This window comes from Typopeltis vanoorti, chromosome 10, assembly GCF_054136105.1.
Source record: "Typopeltis vanoorti isolate ZY-2024b chromosome 10, IOZ_Tvanoo_1.0, whole genome shotgun sequence".
Lineage (NCBI taxonomy): Eukaryota > Metazoa > Arthropoda > Arachnida > Uropygi > Thelyphonidae > Typopeltis > Typopeltis vanoorti.
In genome coordinates this window covers 50,739,152-50,753,452 of record NC_143558.1, presented here as the reverse complement: position 1 = coordinate 50,753,452, position 14,301 = coordinate 50,739,152, and the positions used below count along the sequence as shown (strand labels likewise).

Sequence of the window (14,301 nt, the reverse complement as noted above, 5' to 3'; positions counted from 1 at the left end):
TTACCAACTTGTAGGTCTCTATCATATCTCTTCCTCCTGTCCACCAGACTCTGCAAATTACATCTCAATCTTTCCTCATACTCGACATTCCAGAGGTCAGAAACTACCTTAATCCGTCGCCTTTGGACCCTTTCCCACATCTCTTCATCCTTCTGAAAACCCGGTGACCAAATCTGGGCACAACAGTCCATGTGTGGCCTAATCAAAGCCTTATACAAAGGAACAAGAATCTCCCTACTTCTACACGTCAGTGTCCTCCCCATCATTCCCAGAAGCCTTTGTGTTGTCTTCACAATTTTGGCAATGTGTGTCCCCAAAATTTTAGATCCTTATCCACTATCACCCCCAGATCTCTTATTTCCTCTACCTCCAACAATATATTCTCACCAAGCATAAATTCTTCATCCCATCTTTGTTTTCCAAATTTTAAAACCTTACATTTTGCAACATTGAACTCACATCCCCATTTCCGTGCCCAATCACTCAATTTATTCAAGTCTTCTTGTAAAGCCTAAATATCTTCACTACTCTTTATGGTTCGTCCCACCTTTGCATCATCTGCAAACAACTGAATATCTCCATCCAAATCTTCACCAATATGATTAATATACAAGTTAAACAGACACCTGAGGCACTCCACTAGTGACTTTCCTTTTCCTGGATATTGCACCCCCCATACACAACTTGTTGATACCTATCAGATAGCCAGTCTCCAATCCAATGCACTAATCTAATATCCAACCCCCATCTGCTCTAGTTTGACTGTCAACTTATCATGAGATACTCTATCAAAAGCCTTTACGAAATCCAAGTATATTACTGTGTATCCTTCTCCTCTGTCCAAGGAAGCAGTCAGTTTATTGTAATAAGTAAATAGCAAATCCATGCTGTCCATCAAAGATAATACCATCGTTGTCAACCCAACTCTGGATCCTAGTTCTCAAAGGTTCTCCAACAACTTAACCATAACACCTGAGACACAGATAGGCCTATAGTTTTATGCTTGAGTTCGATCACCTCCTTCATGAAGTGGCACAATCTTGCCCTCCTTCCTCCTTAGGAACTTGACCAAGTGTAAGACTCGTATGAAAAAAATATGTCAAGGCAGGTGTCAACTCCCTGGCACATTCCTTCAGAATACGTGGCGATACATTATCGTCCCACAGCCTTATTAACATCTAGTTTACTCAACTCTCCATACACCTCTTGCTCACTTACAGTCTCTTTTCTCCCCATCATTTACTGCTCTCAATCTCTCCATGAAGTCACATTCACAAGATTGAAAGACCTGTATGAACTGCTCATTAAGTATCTCCACCACACATTCTGCAACAGCTGTCTTTATACCATTTTCTCCAATCAATGTCATCCCTCCATAATCATTCTTTCTTTTGCTGGCTACATATCGAAAGAACTCTTTAGGATTCTTTTTGGCTTCATTAGCTAACTGCTGTTCATACCTCTCTTTAGCTACTCTCTCACCAACCAAGTCACCCTCCTTGCCTGGTCTTTGTAGACCTCATGAAATTGGGTATTTCCACTTCTATGCTGCCTCCATAATGTCCTTTTTCTCTGTATCGCATGCTTAATCTCTTTATTCATCCATCTCACACCTACTTTATTTAATCTTCTCACCCTTGGAATATATTTAGACACTGCATCTACTAGATAGCTTTTGAAAATCCCTCAAGCTGCACTGATCTCTTTACCAGCTTACTCTTCATTCCATGCTACACCTGCAAGCTGTCTCCTGAGCTGTTCATAATTACCCCCTCCCTTGTAGTTCCACATATACCCTTTTTTCACAGGGGTCCTTGCACTGCTGGCAACCACCCAGGTAATCACCTCATGGTCACTTTCACCAATTGGTGGATGATTTGACACCACATTTATAATTACATCCTCTGATGAGATGACCAAATCCAAGACCCTTAAATCTCGTGTGCCCTCTGTTACATACTGTCTGAGGTAGTTATTCCTCAAGAAACTCATTTTCTTTACTTCCAGTTGCTATCTCATCATTCAAGTCTATATTGCCATAATTAAAATCACCGATGATCACCCTTTAATAATCGAATAATAATAGAACAGTTGTGTGAATTAAACTCTCCTTTATATTTGCTGTTTGTGGAGTATGAAAAAGCCTTCGATTCCATTGTTGGAGATTGTGTGTGGAATGAACTTTAAAACAAAGGAATGTCGCAGAAGATAATAAACGTCATACAGGAAGAATATAACAAATTCGAATGTCATGTACTACATGATGGATATCTGTCACAACCCTTTCAAGCTGTATCTGGAGTGCGACAAGGATGTCTGCTATCTCCCTTATTATTTATACTGGTGCTAGATCAAGTTCTAGAACAGACAGCAATGAAACATGCCAAAGGAATATCATGGAAAATAAATAAAACTTTGGATGATCTAGACTATGCAGATTATGTATGTCTAATTGCTCAGAGACATGCAGATATCCAAAACAAACTAACAACATTACAAGAAGAATCACTGAAAGTCAGTTTGAAAATAAATACAAACAAAACAAAAGAAATTAGAATCAATGTGAATAACAGGATACAAGTACAATTGAAAATGGAAAAAGTGAAACTGTTTCACATTTTACATATCTCGGCAGTATTTTATCTGCAGATAGAGGAGCAACTAGAGATGTTGACATAAGGATTCAAAAGGCAAGAAGTGAATATGCAAAACTTAGTAGACTATGGAATATATTCACACAGATACAAAATTAAAAATATTTAATGCATGTATTAAATCAGTTCTTTTATATGGATGCAAAAAGTGGCAGGTTTCAAGTGAAATACAAAGAAAATTACAAACATTCATAAACTGATGTCTGCAGAGCATACTTCAAATTTGGTGGCCACCAAATTATTACTAATGAAGAACTCTGGAAAAGAACAAATCAGTGAAAAGTCAATCTTGAAATGAAAAAACGAAAATTTAGATGGATTGGACATACACTTAGGAAAGATCATGAAGAAATCTGTCACGCAGCCCTGGAATGGAATTCACAAGGAAAGAGAAAGCATGGGCATCCTAAAAATACATGGAAGAGATTAACTTTAATAGAATGTGAGAAGAGTTTTGCTGAACTAAGATCAAAAGCAGGATAAGGATCCGATACAGACTGCCTATGTTCCTGAAGGAATCTGGGAAAGAAGAATAAGAAGAAATCAGTTTAACATTGCTAAGTGCAAGGTCTCTTGAAATTTAGCAGGCAAGGCTGGGATGCAGAGTGTACAATTAATGAAGAATTTTGAAGGAGAAATGAGAGATCTGCAGTGATGGGAGATAGAGACTTGCCATGTCAGCATTGTGAACCCAATTCTTAAACCCAATCGTTTCTACACTCACCACACTTTCGGTTAACGTATTCCACTCAATCAAAAATGCTAAAATTGTCAGAACATCCCTACATATTATGGCAATAATGAGGAGGATGCTGAAATAAATACAGAAGTAAAGAGATTATGGTTCCTCTGTATAAGGCTTCCACATATGGACTACAATGCACAGATTTGGTCACCTGGTTTTCACGGGAATGAGGATGTATTGGAGAAAGTCCAGAGAAGGTTCACTAAGTTAGTGTCAGGTCTAGGGAATGTCAGATTCAAGGAGAGATTGAGAGAAAGTAACTTTCAGAGATTTGTGAATAGAAGAAGTTGAGGGGATATGACTGAGACATATGTTGCCAAGAGGTTGTTACCAGATTAATGTGGAGAAGATATTTCATAGGGCAGAGAGAGGCATGGGTAAAACCAGAGGCCAACCCTGAAAGCTTTATAAGTAGGATGTGAGCAGGGGAGTGAGAAGTAAGTTCTTTGCATGGAGAGGGATTGGTGAGTGGAATGCATTAAATGAAAGTATGGTGAGTGTAGAAACCATGATTGGGTTTAAGGCATAGCCTGATAATCTTTTGGAATGAGAGTGTACAGACCTCCCATGATGAATCATTTCACTCCATGGAGGTCAGATATTAATAATAATAATAATAATTATTATTATTATTATTATTATTATACATTTCTGAGAGGATGTGTGTTTTACATTATGGGATATTAAGCCAATTAACATCAAATCATAAGCTGCAAAGATTGTGAAATTGTGAAGATACTTCATACGCAAACTTTGCTTACACTTGGATAAAGGATTAAACAAGAATATAATTTCTTGGAAGTTTAATTTAACCAGTGATTTTCTTCTTTAGCCTCCACTTTGAGCATCTATAATTCCTCTGCTAGCATTAAGAGTACTCATAGTTTTCCTATATTTGTCATTCCTATCCTCCTGAAATTGTTCATATCCTTCTATTTCCATTCAATGTGCCATCTGCAGTTAGTCACTTCTTGGTCAAACAAACTCATTGAACATTGAAAATCCTCATCTTTATTAATCAGTCCATAAAAATGACAAACGGCATAATGACAAATTAGCTAAAAAACTTTTTTTAAAAAAATACCACAAACTTGTCACCTTTATTTATGACACTCACTGTAATAGTAAACATGAACAGTCCATTTGAAGACCCATAAGCAACCATACCTTATTCTCTCTTGCCACCTCATCAGCCCTTATTTTTCTAGATATGACCAGGACCTCTCTGTTTGAGGGTATTTCATCAACACCATCTTTCTCTCTCTACCATGGCTCCTGTTCCACTCTGATCATTCCTCTCTGTTAATCAGGTCCTTGTTCTTCTATATCTGTCTTCTGCACATTCTCTCACATTTAAACTTTTCCAAATGTCCAACACTAAATATCTTTAAATACTGTTCATCTCTCTTCAATCACTCCATACATTCATAAACTTTACCTTTCTCCTTAAGATCAGTGATTATGCCATTTGTCATTTTTATGGTCCTTCTCAATCCACAACTATCGTACAAGACACTAACCACCTTTCCAACTACACTTGTATCCTTCACCTGTTAACAATTTCTTTCAATCTCAATGAACATTTTTTTTTATCATATACCAAGTCGCTGATGTCTGCCAACATTGATATCTTTGCACAACTTTCACACAAATTTCAGTTATTCTTCTCATTGTACAGTCCAAAAAACATGTTATGCACCATAATGAAAGGGTGCATAAAATGTCGTATGTTGTTTTTGTGATCAAAAGTTGTTACAGTAAACTAAACATTTGTATAGCAAAGGATGCCAAAGGCATCCTTTGCTATACAAATGTTTGCTATTTCACTTTTATCTATCATTCATTAGTCTTCCAATTTCATTCTCTACACTCTTCTTCATTTGTATCAACAAATATCTACAATATTTGCTTATAAAAAAAATCCATCTCTGCCATTCTCAGTCTTTCTTTGATCACCATACTCAGCCACATTCTTTTCTCTCTCTCTTACTCCACTCAATAAGCACACTTCTCACAAACTATCATTCTGTTCATTATATTGTTCACAATATATCCCAATCTTATCCTAGTTTTCCTTTGACTTAATTTAAGACTTAAAAAAAATGTTCAGGTTGTGTAAGTACTCCAAAATTTTTCACTTAGGAATGACATATGAAGGATCATCTCTTGTGATAAAATATGACCTGTTTGGTAATGGGTGCAGAAGGGTATGGTTAATTGGGCCATGGAGTTGTATGCTTTGTCCAAATTGGCCACAACCAGAAATATTTGAGAATTACAGCTCTACAGGATACAAGGTGCACAAATCATTCTCACGTTTTCTAATTTTCAATTTTGAGCAGTGCGTCATTTCCAGCAAAGGTATGGATATTGTGCTATGATTTTTATGAAAATTTAAAGTACAAATAGTTCTTATTTGCACTTGAGTATATATTGCAGTTTAGGAGCCCAACAACTCAGATCTAGCAGTCAATTTATAGAATGACCAGCACAAAGAGCAAGTTTATTCTTCTAGATACTGAAGCTAATAGACAAAAAAGACTTAACTTAAAAATGAAATAAAAAAAAAGCATTAATATTGCTAATTCTGTAACTTAATGATAATCTACTAGAGATGAAAAAGAGCTGTAAATTTCTCTGAATTATTTCCTTGAAATCTTCTTACCTTTTGTCACTTCTGATCCAAAGTTCTTAAAATTCTGCAAAATTCAAACATAATCAAATATATAGATTCTGACACACACACATGCACGCGCGTACGCATGAAAGGATACCACATGATATGTTTAAGTAAATTTATGTGATAATTTTCCATTATGAAAATGATTAAATCATATCTCTTTTTAATTTAAATTTTAAAATATCTTATCATAAAAAAGGATACTATAATTAAATATTTCATAAAAACAAATCATATCTTCAAATCTGTTATCAACTCTCTTGCATTAAATTGGATCTACAGGGTCATTAACAGAAAAGTTAATCTTCAGACTTTATACCTTTTTTCCATTTTTGTAGTGATAAGCTTAGTAAATATCTTCCTACTATTCCTAACACAAATATTCATTGCTCTCTTTAATATTTTTGTCATATATATATATTTATGTGATATTTCAAAGAATTATTATTTCATTGAAATATTATGTCAATGAATCGTCTTATATATATATAAGACGATTCATTGACTTGGTTGAAATACATATTGTAAAATGAGTTGAATGACTTAAACCGAGAGTTAGGTAAAAACAAGGGGATTTAATAGTAAAACATGACTAGTTTCAGCTTATAACAGCCTTCATCAAGCGATATTATAAAAGAAAAGAAAAAACACTAAACACTGAAGGTTAAAAAACTATGAACAACATAGAGAGTCTATACATAATTAGCATGAAAATGTTGTAGTTGTATTTAAAGCTGTTCTTTCGTTTGTTGCATTGTTGGGAGAGTGCGTGCTTGCAGCATCACGTGAACGCCAGTACATGATTACAGCTGAATGACTATCTGGGAGGTTGTAGCTCAAGTTATTATTTAGATGTTCAGGGTTGAGGATGATTTCCCTAGATTCTATGATTTTTCTCTCCAATTCATCATGGCAATGAAAGATGTTAGTAGATCTGTCCCAGCGGACTGTATGACTTGGGTTTTTATCATTAGGATCAGCCGAGAAAAGGATATGGCTTGATAGGCACTGGTTCGCTGTCTCTTGTAAGCAATGTCCTTCATGTGTTCCTCTGTACGTAATTCAATAGATTTGTCCGTCTGGCCAAAATAAGAATATCACAATAACACCATATTTTGTGCACACCAGGATATTTAAGATGATGATGACATAGTTTTGGGTGGCTTATTAAGAAGCAGATTTTTGGAAGTAGAGTGAACAAAGTTCTGATATTGTATTTTTTTTAGAACCTTGGCTAATTTTTGTGAAACTGAACTTATGTAAGGAATAGATATATTGCCTTTAAATGTATTTATTTCTTCTGTGCGATGACTAGGAGGATTAAAAAGGAATTTTTCAATAATTCTTTCAGAATATCCATTAAGTACGAAAGTAGTTTTGAGATAGTTGATTTTTTTTTTAAGTTCATTTGGGTCATCAAGAAGAGAACAAGCCAAGCTCTATGTCCCAAGGTAGAAATTATTCCAAGTTTTTGGGGAAGGAAGTGATGGGACTAACTATGAATATAACTGTAGGTATGTGTAGGCTTTCTATACATCGAAATTTTAAGTTTACAAGAAGAGTGGGTCAGTTTTACATCTAGAAATTGCAGGAAACTATCAGTTTCAAGCTCTGCTGTGAACTTTATACTTGGATGTCGACTATTGAGATGTTCCAGGAAATCCATTAGGGAATCATGTCCATGGCTCCAAATCAGGGAAAAAAAGTTTCCAAACTTTGTAACTCCATTTTTGGAACTCCATATATGCGCGGAATAAGAGGATGGAGAAAGCATAGAGATAGGCGAATGTTTCGAGACAGTTCAGTGGTAGTTTTTAATAAGTTGTTGGTATGATTTTGAAGTTCTCGAGTTGGATCTCTCTCAAGTATTGAGTAGGTATCACTTTGTAGTAATTCAAAAAGAAAAAAAGTTTCCAAACTTTAGGTGTTAAAGCAAAGAGATAGCCTTGGCTTCAAAATCCTCCAAGTAAATATTTGCAAGAACAGGGGATAAAGGATTACTCATTGCAAGACCATGATTTTGTTTGTATATATTATCTTGGAATCTAAAGTAACCGGACTTAATGCAAAGGGTAAGCAAGGCCAACATTTTTTTGGATAACTTGTCTTTGAGTAATGTTATGACTTTGTCTGTTGGGATATTAGTGAACAAGGAAATTATGTCAAAGCTAGCCATGATTTCATCTTCATTAACTGTCACATCCTTAATGTATGAAACAATGTCTGCTGTGTTATTGATAAAGGATGACGACTTGCCTGAAAAACATTTGAGGTATTTTGCAAGATGTTTAGAAAGTCTGTACGTTGGAGAATCAATACCTTCCACAATAGGACGTAGTGGGATGTTTTTCCTTGTGTATTTTTGGAACTCCATATATGCGCGGAATAAGAGGATGGAGAGAGCATAGAGACAGGCGAATGTTCTGAGACAGTTCAGTGGTAGTTTTTAATAAGTTGTTGGTATGATTTTGAAGTTCTCGAGTTGGATCTCTCTCTCAAGTATTGAGTAGGTATCACTTTGTAGTAATTCAAGCATCTTATTTTGGTAATCTTCAGAGTTGAGGATAACTGTTGCATTGCCTTTGTCTGCAGGAAGAATAATTATATCTCTGTTATTTTTTAAACTCTTAATTGCTTTGCGTTCTGTCCAAGTAATGTTATCTGCGAGTGGTTTTGCATTATTGATAATAAAGATGGATTCAATACGCAGAAGTTTTGCATCTTGTGAAGGGAGGAATGAAGTAGCTTTTTCTATTTTGGTAAGGAGTGATTCTTTATATATATATATATATATATATATATATGTAGAAAGTATTTTTACCTTGGGTAAAATTATGTTAAATATACCAAGCAATTTTAAACTTGGTTTTACTCCATTTCCCAAGTAAGCAAACAGACAAAAAGTCAAGTTTGCGCCTGCAATTGATGCAAGTCTAACTGATCCTACAGGCAGTGCAAGACCAGGGCAACTCGTGGTAAAGGTGGGGCAAGTTCCAATCACTAATCTTAATATTTACCCTTAATGCCAAAACACATCTCCAAGAAGGGGATGTATGATGTTTTGTATTAAAGGCAAGGGGCCACTACCCAGACCGGTTTCGACCTTTATTGAGGCCTCATCAGTGGGAGCTAGGCTAGAATACCAAGATTTAGTAATACAGAGCTTGTAAGTATTTTACCAAAACAAGTTACCATAAGGTGTTTTAACCTTATTAAACAAAAATCTCTGGAGGAGATATAAATGTAGAAAATTGCTTGGTATCTTTAACATAATTTTACCCAAGGTAAAAATACTTTCTACATTTATATCTCCTCCAGAGATTTTTGTTTAATAAGGTTAAAACACCTTATGGTAACTTGTTTTGGTAAAATACTTACAAGCTCTGTATTACTAAATCTTGGTATTCTAGCCTAGCTCCCACTGATGAGGCCTCAATAAAGGTCGAAACCGGTCTGGGTAGTGGCCCCTTGCCTTTAATACAAAACATCATACATCCCCTTCTTGGAGATGTGTTTTGGCATTAAGGGTAAACATTAAGGGTAAATATTAAGATTAGTGATTGGAGCTTGCCCCACCTTTACCACGAGTTTCCCTGGTCTTGCACTACCTGTAGGATCAGTTAGACTTGCATCAATTTCAGGCGCAAACTTGACTTTTTGTCTGTTTGCTTACTTGGGAAATGGAGTAAAACCAAGTTTAAAATTGCTTGGTATCTTTAACATAATTTTACCCAAGGTAAAAATACTTTCTACATTTATATCTCCTCCAGAGATTTTTGTTTAATAAGGTTAAAACACCTTATGGTAACTTGTTTTGGTAAAATACTTACAAGCTCTGTATTACTAAATCTTGGTAATCTAGCCTAGCTCCCACTGATGAGGCCTCAATAAAGGTCGAAACCGGTCTGGGTAGTGGCCCCTTGCCTTTAATACAAAACATCATACATCCCCTTCTTGGAGATGTGTTTTGGCATTAAGGGTAAATATTAAGATTAGTGATTGGAGCTTGCCCCACCTTTACCACGAGATGCCCTGGTCTTGCACTACCTGTAGGATCAGTTAGACTTGCATCAATTGCAGGCGCAAATTTGACTTTTTGTCTGTTTGCTTACTTGGGAAATGGAGTAAAACCAAGTTTAAAATTGTTTGGTATCTTTAACATATATATATATATATATATATATATATATAATTAGTTTGAATGACTATATACCGAGAATGAAAAAACAACAAGGTTTAATATTAAGATACAACTAGTTTCATTGAACGATTCAACTTCTTCAGGTATCACAGTCAAATAATTATACAAAAAATGACAGAGACATGATTAAATTACATCAACAGATCTCGTATAAAGACAACATCATGTCTTTGTCATTTTTTCTAGAATTCTTTGCCTGTGATACCTGAAGAAGTTGAATTATTCAACGAAACTAGTTGTATCTTAATATTAATTATTATTATTATTTTATTATTATTACGGGCGACTCCAGGAAGTCCTTAGACTCATCGAGGGAGGCCCTAAATGTCCACACAACTATACGACATTCTCATAGTATCTATCATACTTTGCCTTTTACTCGCTCACCGTCATAGCACCCACAACAGACTCTAGCAGCTTATTCCACTCATTCACTACTCTAAAAGTAAAAAAAAACACTCTAACACCCTTGCTAACCACACTCTTGCCCAGCTTCCATGGAAGACTCCTAGTCCTCACACCACCACCAGTCCTGTTCTCAAAAATATCCTCTGAATTAATCCTATAGAAACTCTTCAGCAATTTGAATGTCTCAATCATATCTCCCTTTTTCTGCCTATCAACTAATTTCTGCAACCCACAAATCTTCAACCTGTTCTCATAAGGTTCATTCCATAGACCTGCTATCATCTTGGTCACTCGCCTCTGGATCCTCTCCACCTCCTCCCCATCAAGAAGAAACCAAGGTGACCAAATCTGGGCACAGTAGTCGAGATGAGGTCTTATCGAGGCTCGGTACAGAGGTACAATAACTTGCTTGTCTCTGCTTGTCAAAGTATTTTTCAACAACCAAGTGAGTCAATGAGCTGATTTAGCCACTTTTGCAATGTGCCCCCTAAACTTCATCTCCCTATCCACTAACACTCCCAAGTCCCTGGCCTCATCAATCTCCTAGAGTACAGTTCCACCAATGTGGTATACTGCTGCTAATCTTTTCACCCCAAAATGCATAACCTTACATTTTGTCACATTAAATTGATATCCATTCTCCTTAGCCCAGAACTCCAATCTATCCAAGTCATCCTGCAAGATTTTGACATCATGTGAATTCACTATTGCCCTACGCAACTTTGCATCATCAGCGAACAAATGAACTGTTCCTCTTAGATCCTTCCTTATATCGTTAATGAACAAATTAAACAGTAGTGGCCCAAGAACAAAACCCTGCGGCCACTAGTCACAGGCCGTCTTTTGGACTCTACTCCTGAATAAACCACTCTCTGATATCATTCCATCAACCACCCACCTATCCATCTCACCAACCCTATATCCATTCCCATATGTTGTAGTTTACGGATTAGAATTCGATGTGGTATCCTCTCAAATGCCTTAGCCAGGTCCAGCAGTATCACTGTAAATCCATTACCTTTATCTAGTTCAGCCGTCACTGTGTTATAAAACTTGAGCAAGTTACCGAGGCATGATCTACCCTTCACAAAGCCATGCTGTCCCCCATACAGTATCTCATTTTCATCAATCCATTCCTGTATTTTTCCCTTGATTACTTTCTCCAAGACCTTGACAACAACTCCTGATATGCTGATCGGTCGGTAATTTGCAACAGTAGTCTTGGATCCTCCTTTATGCAGTGGAACTATTTTCCCCTCTTTCTACACCTTCGGGACTAAACCAGACCCGAGACTCAGATTAAACAACATAAGGGCACTGATAATTCTACTCATAAGACCCGTGCCGGTATACCACCCAATCCCACAGATGTATTCACATTAAGGTTCTGTAATAGACTATTCACCTCCACTTCATTCGTCACAATTCCCGTATAAAACTAATGGTTCCTTCATTTTTTAAATGTCACCACCTGGATGATATACTCATGCAAAGTGCTCGCTCAGTAATTCCACTATATCGACTGATTCAGTGACCTCCTTACCATCATCATTCCTTAAAATCATTTTGCTGTGTATAGTTTTTTTTTTTGCTTGCAGCATATTGAAAGAACTGTTTGGGATTCTCTTTAGCTTGCATAGCTAGTTTCCTTTCATAATCCGCTTTTTCTTTTTTTACCACACTCATTACCCTTCTGTCCTGTACTTTATACCAGGTCACCTCTTTCTTTAAATTCCCTCCACAGTTGTTTCTTTTTTTGCAGCTCAAGCTTAATGGTGTTATTCATCCATTTAACCCCTACTTGTTTTACTATTTGGACCCTAGGTATACAATCAGCCATAACCTTCTGTAAATGCTCCTTGACCACTTCCCATGCCCTATCATCATCCAGCTCTTGCAATTTTACATGCCATGGCACTGAAACAAGCAATCTACTAAGCTTGTCATACTTGCCAGCACAGTAATTTCACATGTACCCTGTCTTAATCGAAACTTTCACACATTTAGCCAACTCCCAGGTCAAGACCCTATGATCACTCTCACAAATAGGTTAGCGACATGGTCATGTTCATTAGTCAAATTCTCAGATGCTATTACTAGGTCAAGCACTCTCAAACCCCTAGTATTTTCCATTACATGCTGTCTCAGATAGTTATCCCTCAGTAATTGAATAAAATCCAGTTCCTCACATGTGGCCTCTCCTCCTTCCAATCAATGTTACCATAGTTGAAATCCCCCATAATAATTACCTTGCTTACACTCATTTCATCAATTTGTTTATGCATACTATCTCCACCATCTATTCCATCACCTGGTCTATAGCAGCACCCAACTGTATATTTTATTTTGCCAGTCTCAATCTCACACCAAATAGCCTCAAATGAGCTCTTTTCACTATCCTGTGATACAACTTCAATTCTCTTTGGCTGCAGTTCATCAGCTTTTTTCAATAACACTCCTACCCCCATTTTATTCTCTCTGTCCCCCCTAAACACACTATAACCTACATATTCTATCCCACTAACTATATCATCTAATATATACGGCAAAAAAAAAAACATTAAACCTTGTTTTTTTTCATTCTTGGTATATAGTCATTCAAAAAAATTTTTTATTTTTTATAATATTTTATACTGAGTAAAGATGAACAATAATATATATATATATATATATATATATATATATATATATCAGAATAGTCATATCCAATTTGGATACAAAAAGGCCTTCTGGTCAAATGGCATTTTTCCAATTACTATTATTATTATTTATATTGGCACTCCATGGACACAGAGTCCATCACATGGACATGGAGTCCAAAGAGTTTAAAATTTTATGAAAATTATAAGTACAAATAGTTCTTATTTGCACTTTAGTATATATTGCTGTTAAGGAGCACAACAGCTCTATCCATCAACATAATACCTATCATACATCTACTTAAACCTATTCAGTGTTCAGGCACTCACAAGCACCTCTGGCAATCCATTCCACTCATTCACCACTCTCCAAGTAAAGAACCTAGTCCACACAACCCTTACTAACCACACTCTCAAGGAGCAGTATTAAAAGATATATGGAAAAATCTGATTAATTCATTAAGTTTAGCAAAACTACAGTATGCTAAAATCTATGTAACGCGTATTCACAATAATAACTGAAGCATATTGTTATATGCACACATTGTCACGCGAGCTGTTAAATTTGGTGTAGTAACTGTTGTAAACGGTTCTGTATTAGTTCATTTTTTGCATTTATTATTTTTTTTGTTTACCTTTTTAGTCTTGACAAAGCTAGACAGTAGGCTAGCGAAACTAGTAGGCGTTCTTGTACATAGTTGTATTAAACAGATGGTGTTATATAAGAATAATTTTTGTGTTTATTACAGATCAACAGTAATAGCGGTGCCTAAAATCAAAAAGACAAAAACTCACAAGATCTTTCTAAGCAATCAATACAAAATGTTATATTCAGGCAATAACAATCAGGGAAAAGAAGGAGTAGCTATAGTATTCAACACTAAATAGGAGGCTAATCTTTCTGAATCGCAGGCAATATCAAGTAGAGTGATGTGGGCAAATATCAGAATGTGGAACTGGACAATGAGACTTAT

General features: G+C 36.0%; 1 protein-coding gene across 1 annotated transcript in view; it reads right to left on the bottom strand.

The window, feature by feature from the left end:
* The window catches only part of LOC150102411 (uncharacterized), a 415,154-nt gene that overhangs the window by 98,624 nt on the left and 302,229 nt on the right, over window positions 1-14,301 (bottom strand). The window contains exon 16 of the mRNA XM_090399571.1: window positions 6,065-6,098. Within this exon, the coding sequence (XP_090255697.1) occupies window positions 6,065-6,098 (34 nt within the window). The remainder of the gene's footprint in view (window positions 1-6,064; window positions 6,099-14,301) is intronic.